Below are 19,901 nucleotides of genomic sequence, written 5' to 3' on the forward strand. Positions count from 1 at the left end.
GTATATAAATGACACAGGGAGTTGTCATGACAACGTCTCTGTAATAAATAAACATACTGTATATACTATACTGCATAGTCTATACTGATATAATCTTTTCAAGATAAGATAAGGGTACGGTTAGATACAATAAGATACAGTAAGATATATGGATATACAATATTGTACGTTATGACAAGATAAATTATGGTTAAGTTAAAGTACGATACAAAATTATATATATAAGTTAAGAAGATAAGTCACGATATGAAACAATACAATCTGCTATCCTACAGTACCTTAAAATACATTATGGTATGTGGGTAATGGATGTTATGGTACGATCTGAAATAATACGATAAGTTAAGATAAATTATGGTAAGGTAAAGTACAGCATTATTATTATTATTATTATTATTATTATAATAAACAATACAATACAATACAAAACAACATGCTACACTACAAGAAGACAAGATAAATGATGGTATGGGAAGCTACATTTTATAAAACATAATATTGTAAGTTAAGATTGTACACTCTTAGAAATAAGGGTTCCAAAAGGGTCCTTCTACAAGGGCTGAGGTTCTACCTGGAACCATTTGCTTATGAAAAACCCTTTCCCGAAGAAAGGGTTTTAAAATGGTTCCAGGTAGAACCTTTTTAAAAAAGGTTCTACCTGGAGCCAAAAAGGGTTCTCCTATGAGGACAAGCCGAAGAACCTTATATGGTTCTACTTAGTACTTTTATTTCTAAGAGTGTAATATGGAACACTAAGATCCACAAGCTACATCCACTATGTGATATTACTAACATGATATCAGTGTCTAATTTAAATATGGTGTGTGTGTGGGTGTGTGTATCAGTGTACAGCAGCTCCATAATCAGCATCATGTTGGCCAGGAAGGGCCTCCTGCCGGACGGGTTCCTGCTGACCCGTCTGGCTGAGGACCAGAACCAGCCGAACCGCAGCCGCTCCAGATCCCAGAGAGCCCGCTTCATCACTAAGACTGGCTCCTGCAACGTGGCTCACAAGAACATCAGGGAGCAGGTAGACGTAGCATCACTTCTCGCACACCTGCCTTCACTACTGATACTGGTTTAGTTGACTAATAACTGTATTTCTCTGGTGTGTTCACCTTCGTCCTCCTGCTGCGTTTCAGGGCCGGTTCCTGCAGGACGTCTTCACCACCATGGTGGACCTGAAGTGGCAGCACTCGCTCCTCATCTTCACCTCGGCCTTCATCTGCTCCTGGATGCTCTTCGCTATGATCTGGTGGCTCCTGGCTTTTTCCCACGGAGACCTGGAGCCCCGCGACCCCAACGGCGAGCCGGGCCCCGAACCCTGCGTTACCGCCATCCACTCCTTCACCTCCGCCTTCCTCTTCTCCATCGAAGTCCAGGTGAGAGCTGCTTGTCGTGTCACTGCCTCGTGTGGGAGCAGCAGTGGTTTCACCCGTGTGCTGCTGCCCCCTGCAGGTGACCATCGGGTTTGGTGGCAGGATGGTGACAGAGGAGTGTCCTCTGGCCATCACGGTGCTGATCATCCAGAACATCCTGGGGCTCATCATCAACGCGGTGATGCTCGGCTGCGTTTTCATGAAGACGGCTCAGGCCAACCGCAGAGCGGAGACGCTCATCTTCTCCAGAAACGCCGTCATCGCTCCACGAAACGGGCGACCGACGTTCATGTTCCGAGTCGGAGACCTGAGGAAAAGTATGATCATCTCTGCCACCGTCCAACTGCAGGTATCACGTGACCACAGGGACACAAAACAACAACGAAGGCCGCGAAACAACCACGAGGATACAAAGATACAAAAGAACCACCAAGATTCAAAACAACCACTAAGATACAATCAAACCACAGAGATATAACAAATGCATAGATACAAAAAGACACCAAAGAGTCAAAAGAACCACAAAGACAAAACAACTACGATGAAGCCAAAACAACTACAAAGATACAAAATAACCAAGATAATTCTAAGCACCACTAAAATACAAAAGCATCAAGAAGATTCAAAAGAACCAAGATGATTGAACACACCACAAAGATTCAGAAGAACCATGAAGATTCAAAAGAACCACAAAGAGATAGAACAAGCAAATAGCATCAGTTTGTGTTGTCAATAATTGCTGTTGTCTTGTGTCCAGGTGATCCGGCGGACGGTGACGTCGGAGGGTGAGGTGATCCCGGTTTGTCAGCTGGACATCCAGGTGGAGAACCCTCTGAGGAGCAACGGCATCTTCCTGGTTTCTCCTCTGATCATCAGCCACACCATGGAGAGAGGAAGCCCCCTGTACGAGCTCTCCGCCCAGACACTGGCGTCCGAGGACCTGGAGATCATCGTCATCCTGGAAGGTCAGGAGCGAGATTTCATGTGGACTTTCTGAGAAGGTCCGTGTGTGGACACAACTCTTCTCTTCTCTTTTCCTCAGGTGTGGTGGAGACGACGGGGATCACCATGCAGGCTCGCACCTCATACGTTCCAGAGGAGATCCTGTGGGGGAGGAGATTCGTCTCCATCATAACAGAGGAGGACGCTCGCTACTGCGTTGACTACTCAAAGTTCGGGAACACCGTTCCTGTACGGATGTCGTCGCTCAGCGCCAAAGAGCTGGACCAGACCAGAGGCGTCCAGGAGAGGAGATCCGACACCCATCTGCAGGGGTGGGGTTTGGTCAGAGCCGGCAGGGGAGGGTTCCGCAGAGGAGGCCGGGCCTGCGATGGCTCCGCCCCTCAACCCTGGTACGCCCAATCAGAAGAAGAGGAGAAAGAGGTGGAGCAGAAAGGACAGAAGAAGACGGTGCAGCTGGAGGTGATTGGACGACAGATCGAAGAGGACGGACTGGGAGACACGAGCGAGTGAAAACATGGAAACAAATTGCGATTATCAGACAATTTACCGATCCAATTGTATCCACGTAACTTATGGCCTCAGTTAAAGGGATAGTTCATGTTTTTTGAAGAGTGGTTTTAGGAATGACCAGCTCATTGGTCCAATCCCAATTCTTACCATCAAGTGAAACCATGGAAACAGCTTCGTAGCACAAATTGCGATAATCAGTCGATCAGATTGTCTCCATGTAACCTATGGCCATGTAACCTATGGCCAAAGTTAAGCATAGTTCAGAGGTTTTAGCCCAATACCAGTTCTTATTTTTACCCCTATCCGGACCCGTGCCACATGGAACTGAGTTATACTGGATTACGAAATGAGACACCCCTTTAAGAACATATTGACATATTGCTATCATGGACAATACAAAGAAGAGACATTTCAGAAATGTCCTCAATGTGCGCGTGTATGAAGCGTGATAATAGTTAATGATTAAATTAACAACTTTTTATTTTACTTCGTTATCACTGACCCAGAGTCTGTGGATTTGTCTGTACTCTCTACCTCTTTCCCTGTTGTTGTGTTCCTATAGTTTTTATTTGTTGTGTAATATTTTATTTAACTTGTTATTTAAGTAAATGTATTTTATAGTATCTTTTTTATTGTCTGCGTGGTTTTACTTCACTTAGATACTTCTGCATTTTTACAGGAAGTACGCAAAACAAAAATGAGTATTACTGTTAGCTGCAGTCTGACGTGAGCATCTTAACGCATTAGCACTTTAGCACGAGAAAGTATTCACAGACGAATTAATCACTGAGCTTTTCTTATCTGCTCTATGTTAGCTTAGCATTTTACTAGCAAACTTAGCAACATTCAAATTCCCTACAAGTGGTTCACTGAGAGAACAGAGTAGCTGGGTGATGACAGCTAGCGATAATGCGATCGACAGAGGAAAACACCCAAAGAAATAGATAGTTACGTTTTTGTGATTATATATAAATGGATATAATGAATCAGCTTTCTGCGATGTTTTGTATTAAAGGTTAGCTGAGCTAGCGTCATCTTGATGGGAGCATAGGCTAGCTGTTAGCATGCTAACTTCAGTAGAAGAGAACACGAGATGACGGTGTAGGAGAAGTCTTAGGCTTTTTCTTAGTCTTTAGCCCCGGTGGGGGGCAGGTAGCTTAGCATAAACAATACCAGTCTTAGCGTCAGTGACATTAAAAACAGCCACCACAATGTCAAAAACACATACTGTAACGTTTTATTTGTTTTCGTTGTTAAACTGATATGACAAAAAGTATGAAAATGAAAATGAGCAAAAGCAGATCAACTTAAATCTCTTGTGACTTTCAAAACCTGACCGGAGAAAAAGGAAGTGCCTCAGGCGACACAAACACACACAGTTTAGCTCATGTTAACTTAAAAAAAAAAAAACTGAATGAATGAAAGAATAATCATTATAATAGTAAAAAAAAAATGTCAGTAATGATCCAAAAAGCTTCACACCCAACACCACAGAACACTCAGCAGGGAGCCCAGCAGTGCCAGGACCGGCGTCGCTATGGTGACGGCGCCGCTGGAGTTGCACAGGTTGCTGCTGCAGCAGCGGTACGTGAAGCCGGAGATGGCGGGAAACATCTGGCTGAGACGCGAGTTATCGCAGTCCGTGTAGCGGATGCACTGACGGATGGTCTTCCCACCTGGAGAGAGAGAGCACACACGTGAGGCCAAGCACCGACGTTAGTGAACTTTCACTTAACTCCAACTGTGTCGGGAATTTACTGGACTCGGATAAAAAAATTAAGTGTTGTCGGGTTCAGGTTGATGACGTCTCTAACTAAATAGGCCCTCGGTCGCAATGACTTATTTCGGAACTATTAGTAGATTTCGGAACAATAAGTAGATTTTGGAATTAAGTAGATTTCGGAACTTTAAGTAGATTTTGGAATTAAGTAGATTTCAGAACTATAAGTAGATTTTGGAACTATTAGTAGATTATGGCAGTGTTTTTCGACCTTTTTTGAGCCAAGGTACATTTTTTCCATTGAAAAAATCACGAGGCACACCATCAAACAAGAATGTTTAAAAAAAATGATACTCTGTAGCCTATATTAACAATTTAGTCATTCTTATCAAAGTGTCTTGAATATTTATATCCATATTATTTGCAGATAATTAATTATTTGTTTTCAAAAAATGTTTTTAGACCAAGTAGGTGAAATTGGATAATTTCCCACGGCACACCTGACAATCTCTCACGGCACACTGGTTGAAAAACACTGGATTATGGAACAATAAGTAGATTTTGGAACTATTCGTAGATTTCGTAACTATAAGTCGATATTGGAATTAAGCCGATATTGGAACTATAAGTAGATTTTGGAATTAAGCCGATATTGGAACTATAAGTAGATTTTGGAACTATAAGTAGATTTATGAATTATAAGTAGATTTGTGTCATCACTCACCTCTCTCACTCAGAGATATACAGGAGTCCTCATACGTGCACTCCTGGACGTTCTGACAGCGGCCGGTATAATCCGAGCACTTGTAGCAGCGTAGTGCAGACGCTGGACAAAAAGAGCAACAGTCAGAAGTGCTTAATGTTTATCCGGTTCATTAAAAGTCTGAAGACACAAACAGACAGAACAGGAACGTGTGTAAAAACAGATTTTAGCCACTGAAAAATAATAGAATGTGCACCTTTTTGAAGCCTATATGATGACCTAAGAATGTATTAAATCTCACAGCTTTAAAGACATTTCCATCAGAGTCTGTTTTTACTCTCCCACACCAAAGCCCATAGAGAAAATCGATGATTTTAGCTCACACAGACACAGGAGCTGCTGGTTTACTGCACCCTCCTGTGGTAAGTTTGTGTCACTGAGGTAAATCTGAATATGAATTCAGAACACATTTGGACTTAATGATGGAGGCAGCGGTGGATCCAAAACCGCCTGTTTTACTGTGGTGTAAAATGGTTGATTTTCTCTATGGACTTTGGTGTGGGAGTGCACACGGTTTACAAAGTGACACCAACTCTACTCAAGAAGGCAGCAGGCAAGTCAATTCGGCTAAGGGCCAATATATTTCCATGCAATTAAACACTGGGAACCAAAATATTAAAGGTTCATTATGTAATAAATCCAAAGCAACTGGCCATAAAATCCTCCTAATATGTCACAGAGACTCAGGAATAATGTTCATATAACAAACTGAACTCACCAACAACAACAGTACAGACAAAATATTTGCATTAAAAAAAATATTTTGCAGACTGCAAATCATGTTTATGTTTTCAAATCATGTTTTGGCATGTGGCGCCACCTACCGCCATCTACCAATCACTGCAGTCAGTAGAGTCTCAGCTGCCGAGCAACCACGGGTTGCCAGTTACATCAGAAAACAAACCGAAAAGACCTCGGTATTTAGAATTTGAATGTAGTAACCGTTTTTGGCCACATTTTTTACAAATGGCACCTTGAAATATTCAAACGGCCAAATGAGTCAATATTGTACAAAATTGTCAAATTTAAGGGATGTGTTGGTTTAAAAAATTTAATTGAGAGTAAACAACAACACATACCAAAACACTACAGCATCACCAGTATTACTAGTAATATAGTAGATAATATTTTCCATATTATTTTAAAGCGTTAAAACAGATACTTGTTTTTTAACAGCATTATTTCCATTTTTAAATGACATTTTTTATGTCTTCCAGACGTGTCCACTCACCCAGGTGAAATGTCCCACAGCAGAGGAGCAGGACGAGTCCGAGGCAGCGCGACATGTCTCTGAGATGAGTGTGGAGGGAAACCAGATGGAGGGACGGAGTCGGGTCAGAGCAGCAGCAGAGACAGAGTGTGTGTGAGTGTGTGTGCGACCTCCACCCTCTGTGTCTGACAGCAGCAGACTGCACTGAGAGCAGCTCTTTGTCCCGGCGTCCACAAAGACACACTGTCTGGACAAATGTCCTCCTCCTCGTGTGGTCAAAAAAATCACTGTGGGCCGAGTTATGACTACACTCTTCATGCACTTCAACTTGTTGTCATCTTCAGCAATCAGAGCTGATGGACAATATTTAGACAGTATATACACACACACACATATATATACACACACAAAATATTATCGTTAATCTGTTACACACATATATGTGTGTGTATATATATATGTGTGTGTAACAGATTAACGATAATATTTTCAGGATTTTTAAGTATCTTTAACTTTAATCTACAGTTCAGCATTGTTCACTTTGATTCTTGTGTCGGATGTCACGTCCATGACTCTTTTTGGAATTATTAGTAGATTTTGGAATTCTAAGTAGAATTTCGAATTATTAATACATTTTGGAATTATTAGTAGAATTTGGAATTATTAGTACAATTTGGAATTATAAGTAGATTTTGGAATTATAAGTAGAATTTGGAATTATAAATAGAACTTGGAATTATAAGTAGATATTGGAATTATTACTAGAATTTGGAATTATTAGTAGAATTTGGAATTATAAGTAGATTTTGGAATTATAAGTAGATTTTGGAATTATTAGTAGATTTTGGAATTTTAGGTAGATTTTGGAATTATAAGTAGAACTTGGAATTATTAGTAGAATTTGGAATTATAAGTAGATTTTGGAATTATTAGTAGAATTTGGAATTATAAGTAGATTTTGGAATTATAAGTAGATTTTGGAATTATTAGTAGAATTTGGAATTATTATTAGAATTTGGAATTATAAGTAGATTTTGGAATTATAAGTAGATTTTGGAATTATTAGTAGATTTTGGAATTTTAAGATTTTGGAATTATAAGTAGAATTTGGAATTATAAGTAAATTTTGGAATTATTAGTAGAATTTGGAATTATAAGTAGATTTTGGAATTATTAGTAGAATTTGGAATTATAAGTAGATTTTGGAATTATAAGTAGATTTTGGAATTATTAGTAGAATTTGGAATTATTATTAGAATTTGGAATTATAAGTAGATTTTGGAATTATAAGTAGATTTTGGAATTATTAGTAGAATTTGGAATTTTAAGTAGATTTTGGAATTATAAGTAGAATTTGGAATTATAAGTAGATTTTGGAATTATTAGTAGATTTTGGAATTATTAGTAGAATTTGGAATTATAAGTAGATTTTGGGATTATAAATCGGCTTGGAAGTACAAGTAGATGTTGGAACTATAAGGAGAATTTGGAATTATAATTAGATTAGTAGTAGTTGTAGTAAGTAGAACATGATGGATAAGGACAGTTCAGCATCTCACATAAAGAATGATATAATGAGCAAAGAGGACACGTCTCTGTGAGGACACGTGTGTGGTGACATCCATCAGTCCCAGGGAGTGACAGACAGGAAGGTCCCACACACACACACACACACACACACACACACACACACACACACACACACACACAGCAGCGTCTGTATACGTCCAGCTGCCCAGTGAAGACTCTGGTCTTAACGTCTTCACTGCAGTGAACAGAGGACGATTAATGAGACGAGACAGAGGACAAACGCTGACACTAAAACTTATTTTCTATCCCCTTGTTTTATACAAAAACGCAGATAAACAGAGATCAAGTGTCATGGCACGGTTCATTCACTCATTCATTCACTCATTCATTCAGCAGGGAAAACAAACATTAGCCACTTAACAAAAGGCCCAGTGAATTAAAATCGAGGACTGCACGCTTTATCTCGCTGTTAAACAAACTTTTTCTGACGGGAAGCTGTGACTTTGTAAAAGCACTCACTCTCCCTCACCAAACCACATAGAGAACATCAGTGATTTTAACACCACAACACAGGAGCTGTTGATCCACTGCTGCCTCCATCACTAAGTTCAGATGTGGTATTATTGTGATTCTGTGTTTGATAACGTTCATTCTGGTTTACGTCAGTGACACAAAGTGACCACAGGAGGCAGCAGTAGACCAGCTGCTCCTGTGTTCCCTGCGAGCTAAAATCGCTGATTTTCTCGATGGACTTTGGTGTGGGAAAACTAAGCGATCTACAAGGTTTCCAGTAAGAAAAGTGTGTTCAACGGTGAAATAAAGCACGTAGTCGTGTATTGCACTTGTGTAATATTCCCATGGCAAATGACCCCCCCCCCCCATTGAACTTTGTCTTTAAATGTTGTTTCTGTGCTTGAGAAAAACTGTGGGCAGCAGCCAACGTCCTGTCAGTTCCTTCCCGTCCTCCTGCAGATTTGACTGTGAACGGACGCAGAGTTTTTGTTGAACCCAGCGCAGTCTTTATTTTCCCCCACGCGTGAATGGAGGTTTGAGGACAGCTTCAAAGTTTGGGACGTTGAATGTAAAACAGTAAGTTTAAATATTCACGAAGGGGAGCCGCGACTGTGTGGAGGACGATGAATGACATAAGAATAGTGAATATGAGAATGAATGAATGAATGAATGAATGAATGCTGAAATAAATAAATATAGAAATATAAATTTATGAATAAATACATAAATAAATGAATGAATACATTAATGAATGAATTAATGAATACAGAAATTAATGAATGAATGCTGAAATAAATAAATATAAGAATAAAAAATGATGAATGAATAGAGAAATAAATAAAATAATACATTAATGAATCAATTAATTAATTATAATTAATACAGAAATGAATGAATGGATAAAATAATACAGACAGTATTGAATGATCAATAAATACAGAAATTATTGAATGAATACATGAATCAATAAATACATAAAAACATTCAATACATATATTTATCAATGTTTTGAATGGTTGATATTTATTTATTTATTCGTTTATCCATTTATGTAACCATACATTAAATTCAGTTATTTTATCCTTTATTTTTTTTAATGATTTTATTTATTTCTGTATTTATTCATTCACTCATTCTATTATTTATTATTATGTCATTCGTCGTTCTCCATATGTCGGTAAAATAAATGGTTTTGAAAAACGAAGGCAAACACTCACGCTTGGAATCTTCACAAGAGGATAATGAATTCATTCACTGAAAAACAGTGTGAGCATTAAAATAAAAATAAAAGAATAATGTCATCATTTGAGGATTAAAAGGAGGATATTTATTTTGAATTTCGGGAGCAAATGAAGAAGAACAGCTCCGGCGACATTACCCTAACGCATAAACCAACGAAGAAGAGGGAGGAAATGGCAAAGAGAGTCGTGAAAGAATTACATCCTTTCTGGTATGTGAAGGCCACGATTGTTCCCTGATGCTCTTGGGGAAAAGGAGGGTTAACTTCTCAAGTCTCACCACTAGGTGTCAGTAATTCTTACATGCAGGACCTTTAAAGCATCACTGGAGTCAGATTCCAATCGGTTTGAACTTCTGTTTCACAGAAAACCACACACACACACACAAAATAAGGCGTGACATGCTACATGTTAGCATTCGTAGGTAAAATGTTTTTGGAGTCATTAAACAGTTCACACAATCAACGTTATTAACCACATGCATAAAATACACATGCACATGAAAAAAGCATTTTGGAAAATACACTTATTTACTCCACCCTTAAGGGGGAAACACCTAGCTTAGCATAAAGATAGCCTCAGGGTTAAAGAGCTAGCTTAGCAAACACAAAACCATGGGCCAAATGCAAGAAATGGACGCAACCTTCTGGTTTCCAACCAAGAAATAAGAATATACTGAATAACCAACAGGGGGCGACACTGCTGGGAACTCAGTTCGAATGGGAAAATTAACAATGTTGTAAATTATATTCACATTAGGAGGTAAATAAACAATGAAGTACGGCACATGACATTGTGATGGACAGCTGACGTTAGCAAGCTAACAAAACACATGCAAGTGCATTTTCCAAAATGTCACACTATACTTCAAGAGAACAAAGCAAATTGTACAAAAAGTAAATATGAGCCTCCACCGCCGAGTGGAACGGACCAGTTTGGTACAGTATGGTACGTATTTTTAGAAATAGTAGCAACATAACCACCCCTAACCAATTCAATTCAATTCTTTGGTACACTTCCCTTGGGGTACCAGAGTAAAATGGTACGGTAGGTGTAGCGTACCATCGCACTGGAACATCACACTACAGCGCATACCCCACCAAGGAAAAAGGAAAAGTACTGATTTACCGTTCCAAACCGTACCATACTGTACCAAACCCACTGTCTGACCTTTAGTTCTGTTAGAAGAAAGACATATTCGTAATAGTTATAAAAAATACGACTCATTACCGATAATATGCTTAAAGCAACAATTGATCATCCTCATGCATTTCGGAAACCTTTGAAGCCAGAGCTTTGGTCAAAACTGAAACATTCAAACACAAAAGCATCAGCACCTCTGTAGAATATATCAGGTGCTGGAGTGTGCGTCTAAACAAGTACAGCAAATGATATTATGGCACGGCAGATTTTCTTTAAAATCTTCTGTTCAGTCATAAAAGCACAATCATCAATTCAAGAGAAAAACGGTTCCCTTCAAACTGGCTCAAAAGCAAATACAACATATACAATTTGTGCAATATGTGTGAAGCAGGGTTTGTGAAAAATGAATCTTGATGCAGCCCATGGCCTAGTGGAAAGGGAACTTGTAACCAAAGGGTCGCTGTTTGAATCCCAACAGGTCAAGAAAAACAGGAGTACCTTTGGAGCAAAATACCCAACCCCCATTGCCGCCCATTACTTGGGTTTAATGAACACTTAATTTGACCCAATCCACCGGGGGCCACATCCAGTTGTACTCCGCCTCGTGTTTTTGTTCTTTGCAGTAGTGCTAATGCACCACTGGATGTGGCAGTTAGACATCAGGGTAGAACTCTGTGTTGACATCAACGATGTGCAAAATCGACTTCGGATCGACAGCCGCCATCCTATTCAACACCTCAGCGGACAGAGAGTAATTGCTGCCAGACTTCTCCTCAAACCAGCCGTCCAACGCTCGCTTCCCATCAAAGCTGCTGATGGGTGGACCGTTAACTGCCACAATCAGCAGGTCATTCATCTGTTCCAGGGTCAGACGGGAACAATTGTTCTTGCATATCTTTTGTAGCGATCCTCGTCCTTTATCGCAGCAGGCTGTGGAAGTGGGTAAGACCCGTACAACCTGCCCAATTCGGTTCAGTAGAGGAAATCGCTGCTTGTACCTGCAGATGTGACCAATGACCTCTTTGAAACCATTCATGCTGTAGTAGTCTGCTTTCAGATCCTTCCATTCCAGCACCAGGCAGCTTCTGGCCTCTGTTCTGGCCTGGGAGACCTCCTGACCTGCAGGAGGGATGGACTCCAGATGGTTGAGTATCAGCTGGATTTCCTCCTCCCCATATGTTTGAAGGTCCTGTCGATTGTGCGGCCAGGTGGACAGGTCCATTACCTTGCAGGCTTTGGCAAATACGTGACTCTGCAGGTCCAGCCTCTGAGACAGGATACTTTGGCTCTTGTTGCAAATCTTTTCTCGTATAGACTGAAACTTTGACTCAGCAACACGCAAATTCTTAAGCGCAACGCCATTGAAACTTTCACGGAAATTTTCCTCAAACTCCTGCAGATATTCTCCTGGACAGTCCACCAGCTGGCCTATCTCCTGAATGGCCTCCTCAATTTTGACTTCCACCTGTGACACTAACAGGTATTCACCTTGGAAGGTAAAGGCTAACCTTGACAGAACTGCTATGATGTCCAGGAGGAAGTAGATGAGTTTCACTGACTGATAGTCCATGAGGAACTGTAGGAGAGTGAGAGCAATGGCTGCAGCGTCAGCTCTCTGTGTCTGACTGCTGATTTCCTTCAGATGGGCAACTACCTCCAGGTAATCTTTGATGAGTGCATTAAGGACATTTGGTTCTCCTATGATCCACCGAATGGCTCTGATGTCTCCAAGGAACTCGGTCTCCTCTGACAGCGTTGGAGCGGTCGATCGGAGCTCGGCCATCATGCGAGGGGAGTAGCGGTAGAAACTGAGGAGCTGCTTAAGATTATTTTCCAGGTCCTCCAAGCAAGAGAGCTCCTTTCCACTGATTGCATTCAGCACTTCAAGATGAGGCCGATGGATCATGATGGGGAGGCAGAGAATCCAGGGAAAGGTCTTTTGTACGGCTAAGTACAAACTAACTCGCATTGCTGAAGAGATGTTGGTGCCATCCACCCCCAGACCCACAACCAGCAAGTCCTGAAACCTGAGGCCAAGGACCCCAAAGGCACGATCAATGGCCTGAAGGTATCCATCCACACTGACCATGCTCAGTCTCTGCAAGGACAGGAACTCTGTGTTGGGTGAGCCCTCATTGGTTAGGAATTGGACATAGACTGCCACCATGTCTGAAAAAAGGTCATCATTTTGGGCGTCCATGATGACGCTCAGAAAGGGAGACAGACGCATCTTCTCAGCCAGGTCTTCTTTTAAAGTGCGGGAAATGTGGTGGACAAGGATCTGGCAGTCTCCTTCATTCATGTACTGATCCACTACTTTGAGCTCACATTTCCTTAGCAGCTCTGCCAGTGGACGGAGGTCGGAGTAGGGCCGTCCCTCCAGGGCCAAGTGGTAAGCTGCATTGAACAGCATCATCATGTTCTTGCAAAGCTCCTCTGTCTTCTCCGGGTGCATACGCAGCTTATAAAGCTGCAGACACTTCTTGTGGAGGTTGCTCTGACTATGAAGCTTTATCGTGTGGATCTTGAATTGCTTGGAGCCGACGATGAAGGCAGAGGTTCGAGATGACTGAACGGTGTACTGGCGGCAAACGTGGCACCACATCTCATTCAGGGTTGGGGAGTAGCGAAGGAACCAGAATTTTTTGAGCCACTCCTGCTTGAAGCGACGAATCCGCCGGCCTCCGCCTGAAGAAAGCTTTGAGGAGTCTTCTGGAGAAATGACAAGATCTGCAGCAATCGACTCATCAGCCGAGTCCACATCCTGCTCGTCCTCGTCCAGGACCACCGGCGTGGGGGTCAAAGCCTCCATCCCTGCAAAGACAATACAATCATCCTCCTACTTTTCAATCAGCAAGTATTCATCGAAAATCAACAGTTCCTTTTTAAAAAACTTGAGAAAATCTAGTTTGCTAATAGAGAAAACACTGTGTGACGTAAAGACTTAACGCAGAACTACAGCTCTTTGATAAAGTCCAACCTTTCTAAAACCTACCTTGAAAATCTTCAATGGGGCCTTGCTCAGGGTGGGGTGGGACCTGATCATGCTGGGGCGTTGTCTGCTCGGACATCGATGGACCAATCGTGTCTGTCTGTTCGCCTCTGAGATGGCAAAGCTCTTCCTCCAGCTCCAGAATCCTTTTCTTCAGTTTGACACAATTGGGGCAGAACGAGGTAGAAGGTTCCTGGTTCTCCTCCTCTTTTTCCTCCACCTTCAGGTTGAGGCTCAACCCAGACCCTGGGACTTTGCACTCACTGTGGAGGGTCGTCTGGAACCTGGACCTGCCTGGGTCCTCCAGGGAAGCTTCAAGGACGTCTTTGAAGATGAGGTCTATCTTCTTTCTCTTGGCAGGGGGTTGACCATCGGACTCGTCGCTGGGTTGTTTACCGAGACACAGTTTACCCTGCAGGGCTGACTGAAGGCAGGGAGATTTGAACTCTCTCGGGAGGTTGGGGAGGACTGCTGGCTTCCCAGCATCTAGAACAAAACCGTTTTCTTCGGTCATCATCAGGACAGTGACCCTTTCATAATTTTTCCACATTTTACATTTGTCGAGGTCATTAACTGATAAACATAAACATCTCCACACTGAAAAGTTCCACAGGTTTTGACTTGAATGTCAGTCTCTGGCTCGGTGTGGGAGCAGCACCACCTGCTGGAGAACTGCCATGTTAACTGGTGTCAAAATGCCGCTGCAATTCAGGTCAGATGCAGCTCTATCTACTAAACTAAATAATAATAATTCTAATAATAATAAACAGTTTTAACAGCCAAATTAGAAATAAGCCATACATTCTTTAATTAATTGTGATTTTCCTGTTTGAATAAAAAAGAAAAACCAGTTAAATGAATAAGCAAAGTTTTCGAGAATTTGTAAATTGAGCCAATTTAAAACATAAAAAAAAAAAAAAAAAAAAACTCTTTGAAAGAACGTTGTGTTGAATATTTGAATTGAATATTTTACTTTTCATTTACTCGATTAAGCCGACTTTACGAATGTATACCTTAAAGCTAAGAATTATAATAAGCAAAAAAGGGTAAATTTGTGATAAATTTGATTTATTTATCTAGTTCTTGGATATCAGTTTTTGCAGTATAATTCTTACATTTTGGCCAGCTTCTCATTTTACAAGCTAGGTTAAAAAAAAATTCTGCCCCAAAATGTTTTTGAATAAATTTTAATTTGAATAAATGTAAAAATATTTGGCTGTTTTTTTTCTAGTGACATTAAATTTAATTGCTTCATAAAAAGGTATGGAGTTCCCTTTGGCCATTTTTGTCTAGTTGTGCTGTACACCACAGTGAAATTTCCTGTTCTAGCCATGAAAAATGAGCAGATAATTTGACTTAAAACAAGAAGATTTAAATAGATTTAAGAATATTTGGGCCTGTTTATCTTTCCTCTCAGCACCTAAGAGATCACCTGTCAGCTCACCTGTGTTCAGGTTACAGTCGATGCTTTTCTGCGACACGCTGTGAAGCCGCTGGACATAGTCGCCGCTGTACCAAACCCTCAGCTTGTCTCCTGCCGTCAGCTTCCGACTGACTCTGAAGTAGATGCTCTTGTCGCGCTGAAACGCCGCCAGGTTCCTGTCGCTCTCCTCCGACGAGGTTCGCACATATCTACAGGTCAGAAACATCCAGAAGAGATTAAAGGAACTCTAATCCTCGTCTCAATCCAGGACCGATTTCAAACCACACCAAACTCCATGGAGAAAATTTACATTTTTTAGATCACAGCCGACAGGAAGTTGTCGACCCACTGCTGCCTCCATCGGTAAGTTCAAATGTGTTATTTTGTGACTTCGACATTTGTAATGCTATGTTCAAATTTATGTTAGTGTCAAAAACTGACCACACGAGGCAGCAGCAGACCAGCATCTGTCTCCCCAAGAACTAAAATCGACGACTTCCTCTATGGACTTCGTTGTGGATGACAACAAACTCTAGACTCTTCTAACAAAGGTCACCTCATCCAGTTGGCTTTGGTGTCATCGCTGCCATCGATGCACTGATATGTGTTGTTCAAATCAACAACCTGGAAAAATAACAAATAAAACAAACAGACTGGGTTAGATTCATTGTGAATGTGGACGTGAACCGATCCTGGACTCGGTCTGAACTGGGTTTTACTCACAATCCAGGAGACGGAGCTGGAGGATTTGTCCTTGGACACCAGCTCTCCCTCGTACGGGCCAAAGACCGCCCCCTTCGGGATGGTTTCATCAACGCAGCGAACATCTGCCTCGCCCCCGTCGGCGAAGACCTCGAGGCCCAACGGGACCGTGAGCACCGCCCTGTTGGCCAACCCCGGGGCTGCAGGTGTGTCGGGTACAAAGAAGGGGGGGCCGTGAGACGGACACTCCTCCTGGAAATAGTCCTGACACTCCTCACAGACTGAGACACAAAACGTTACCACGTTACAGCTGATTCCTCTGCTTTCATCCTCACACTCTTGGAATATGACAAGAATAAAGTTGCACTATATATAAAACTATATAATAAAAGTTGCGAGGAAAAAAAACGAATTATTATAAGAAAAAAATTGTGATTTTACACGCACAAAGTTGCCATAATACAAGACATAAAACTGCAATTTTACAAAAATAAAGTCGTAAAAATGACCAGAATAAAGTTGCAATATTACAAAAAAGGTCAACATTTCATAAGAAAAACTATGTCATTTTTCAAGAAAAAAGTCACAATATCACAACAATAAAGTTGCATTTTTTATGAAAGAGGTCGTAATATTATGAGTAAAAATCACAATATTAAAAAAAAAGTAATATTACGAGAAAAAATTGTAATATTACAAGGATACAGTTTCAATACAAATATATAAAAGAATGTCCTAAAAATTGCGAGGAAAAGAGTTCATGTATACATTTGTTTTTTGAAGAAAGTCAGCTCACTGTCAAACTGCATCAGGGAAAATGGATCATTTCCTGAATTTCAAAAAATCATTAAAATTATTCCTTATGAGGTTTGCAAATATTTTCAAAGGATCCTTGTTCAGGGCGATGCCGACTATTATGATGGTAAATTTCAAGTCATTCAGAGATACTTTTTGTTCATTTTTTGTTTTATTTATTAAAATGATTCCTTAAGAGGTTTGCAAATATTTTAAATAAAACCACAATATCATGAGAATGTTGACAGGAACAAACAAGTCAATATTACGAGAAAATAAGTTGCGATAGTAAAAGAAAAAAATCACAATATTACAAGAATTAAGTTACACTATTACCAAAATAAAATAGTGCGAAATATCTTACACCAGACGTCCAGCGACGGTTCACTCATGATGAAACCTTGATGGTGGAGGAAGCTCTTTCATTGTCCACTTCACGTCTGTGACGACAACGACAACAACAAAAACAACAAAACATTATCTGGATCGGACGTCAGATATACTAAATACAAACAACCCAAAAATGTTCAAAAACTTTCAAGGGCCTTGATTTTTTTTGAACTTTCATGGATTTCAAAGACCAATGACTATTTCAGTTCATTTTCAAAAACTTTCAAGAGCCTTGATTTTTTTTAAATGCAAAAACTTTCAAGGATTTCAAGGACCCATGTCTATTTTAGTTCATTTTCAAAAACTTTCAAGGGCCTTGATTTTTTTTAAATGCAAAAAACTTTCAATGGAGGATTTCAAGGAGCCATGGGAACGAATTTTTAAAAAAAAAATTAAGGTAAAGGTAATAATGACGGTTCTCGTGGTTGTGGTGATATCGATATGATTATCGTTAAAATTATTGTATTTTATTTGTTTGAAAATCATGGTGGGTGTGGTTTGGCTCGGGGGCCCCACACTCTCTAGAAACGCCCCTGACGAGATAATCTGGAAGAGCGGAGGCGAGACGGGTATGGCTGCAGCCCGGAGCCTCCAGTTGCGAGCCCTCCCGTTGCTAGCCATCCAGTCTCAGGCCTGGGCGTGTACAACCCAGAGTGTACAGCAAGCACACGCAGTCCAAAATACAATTCGCGAACCTAAGCAATAGTGACAACCAAAAGAAAAGGAAGAAGAAGTTAATCTTTCGTGATGACAGGGAGGATGACGGAGTCACAGGTAAGTTTGTGAGCTTGTTTTCAGATTTGCGTTACTATTTGCAATCTACTCCGAAGATCCCCACCCTGGATTCTGCAGCCAGTTCTCCTGGAAGCCAAAATGGCTGGCAGTATAAAAACACAAAATAAATAAAACAATTTAATCCAACTCTAATAGTATGTGATTTTTTAAATGATATTTTACGCACAAACGGTATTCTGTATTCTCTGTAAGAATGACTTCCCACGACTCTTATGTTACTTCCAATGATGTGGTTATCTGATGTTGAACAATACATTTTTTTTGCACTATTTACTATTCATTTTATGTTCTGTATATTTTTTCCATTCCATTTTTTTCATACGTATATACTAATAAGTATTAGCATGATTACTTTTACCCTTTGTTTAAAACACAATTATTAACAATACCGGACGCGAGCTTTTATTTTGAAATTATAAAATAAGCTGCAGCTCGTTGGCACGAGACGAGAGGCTCCAGACTGCAGCCACACTTTGGCCTTTACTGAGGCATATCCAGGCAGGTTAAAGTGTGGAGCATACATCTCATGTTGAACAATACATTTTATACAATTTACCAGTGTCATTTTATGTTTATGGCAACAGACGAGCGGTTCCCGACGCGAGCTTTTATTTTGAAAATTATTTTCCTTGGTGGCGTGGATTCTTAGCTCAAATCGGGAGGGCTCGCAACGGGAGGGCTCGAAACGAGGGGCTCCGGTCTGCAGACATACACTCTTGGCGGAGGCGGGGGAGGTTTGGCGGGGGAGGTACAGTCCGGACCAGCCTACTCGGTTTTAACTCGTTAAAACTAAAGTTGTGTCGTGAGTGAAGGAGCGGCTCTGAGGAGAAGCAGCGGCCGCCTCACGCTGCCTCTGTTCGGCTTCGCAGCTGGCGATCTGCCCGCAGTTTTCGGAAGCCATTTTCTCTCAGTGGCCACAGTGGCGACTGACACACACACACACACACACACACACACACACACACACACACACACACACACACACACACACACACACACACACACACACACACACACACACACACACACCTGGTGCAGAGACGCAGCGGGGACACACAGACCGTCTCCCCGGGCTGAAGCGTCGCTCTCCCGCTTCCCCGGCGGGCGAGCGCCGAGCACCGTTCCCCGGCTCAACGCTGCAAAGTTTCCCGTTAATTTTCCCGAGGACTCAGTCGCCGCCTCCTCGAGCTGTGACCACCATTTTTATTCTTTTTTTTTCCTTTCTATTTTTTTATCACAGGAAATGACGGAAGAAAGCAAGTGAGGAAAAAATTAAAGTTAACAGCGAACATTTTATTCTGTCCGGTCAGACACACATTCAGAGAGACATTCAGAGAGTCAGTTAGAGAGGACTGAGGGACAATTACAGAGGACACAGAGAGACAGAGGACTGAGGGACAGACATTCAGAGAGACAGAGAGGACAAATGGAGAGGACTGAGGGACAATTACAGACAGTTAGAGGACAAATAGGTGATTAGAGAGGACTGAGGGACAGGCAGTCAGAGGACACAGAGACAGTTGGAGAGGACTGGGGGACAATTACAGAGGACACAGAGACATTCAGAGAGACAGTTGGAGAGGACTGATGGACAGACACAGTCAGAGAGACAGTTAGAGAGGACAGAGATACACTTACAGACGACAGTAACAAAGACAGGGTCAATTTCAGGTGATTTTCAAAAACGTTCAAGGATTTCAAGGAAATTTTCAAAAACTATCAAGGGCCTTGAATTTTTTTTTTTTTACAAATGCGAAAACCTTCAAGAATTTCAAGGAGCCATGTCTAACTCAGGTGAATTGAAAAGGCAATAATGACTGTATTCTACTAAAATT

At 41.1% G+C, this 19,901-nt stretch overlaps 3 protein-coding genes across 3 annotated transcripts; 1 reads left to right on the forward strand and 2 right to left on the reverse strand.

The window, feature by feature from the left end:
- Window positions 1–871: 871 nt before the first annotated feature.
- Window positions 872–2,852, forward strand: kcnj11l (potassium inwardly rectifying channel subfamily J member 11, like; the record flags this gene model as incomplete). The annotated part of the gene is made up of 5 exons (XM_083894057.1): window positions 872–1,030; window positions 1,143–1,382; window positions 1,459–1,728; window positions 2,137–2,344; window positions 2,422–2,852. The coding sequence occupies 5 exons, from the start codon at window positions 872–874 to the stop codon at window positions 2,850–2,852; spliced, it is 1,308 nt and encodes a 435-aa protein (XP_083750183.1).
- A 1,476-nt stretch (window positions 2,853–4,328) lies between these two features.
- On the reverse strand, window positions 4,329–6,693 carry cd59b (CD59 molecule (CD59 blood group) b; the record flags this gene model as incomplete). The annotated part of the gene is made up of 3 exons (XM_083893120.1): window positions 6,567–6,693; window positions 5,297–5,398; window positions 4,329–4,528 (listed from the first exon to the last, which is right to left on the reverse strand). Exons 1-3 carry the CDS (start codon window positions 6,619–6,621, stop codon window positions 4,329–4,331), a joined length of 357 nt encoding a protein of 118 aa, XP_083749246.1. The 5' UTR covers window positions 6,622–6,693.
- Window positions 6,694–11,621: 4,928 nt separating this feature from the next.
- On the reverse strand, window positions 11,622–19,216 carry prdm11 (PR domain containing 11; the record flags this gene model as incomplete). The annotated part of the gene is made up of 7 exons (XM_083893636.1): window positions 19,092–19,216; window positions 17,246–17,321; window positions 16,108–16,367; window positions 15,941–16,008; window positions 15,406–15,593; window positions 13,965–14,447; window positions 11,622–13,783 (listed from the first exon to the last, which is right to left on the reverse strand). The coding sequence occupies exons 2-7, from the start codon at window positions 17,271–17,273 to the stop codon at window positions 11,622–11,624; spliced, it is 3,189 nt and encodes a 1,062-aa protein (XP_083749762.1). The 5' UTR covers window positions 17,274–17,321; window positions 19,092–19,216.
- Window positions 19,217–19,901: the final 685 nt, after the last annotated feature.

The sequence above is a fragment of the Microchirus variegatus genome (assembly GCF_963457635.1).
Source record: "Microchirus variegatus genome assembly, chromosome: 8".
Classification (NCBI taxonomy): Eukaryota; Metazoa; Chordata; class Actinopteri; order Pleuronectiformes; family Soleidae; genus Microchirus; species Microchirus variegatus.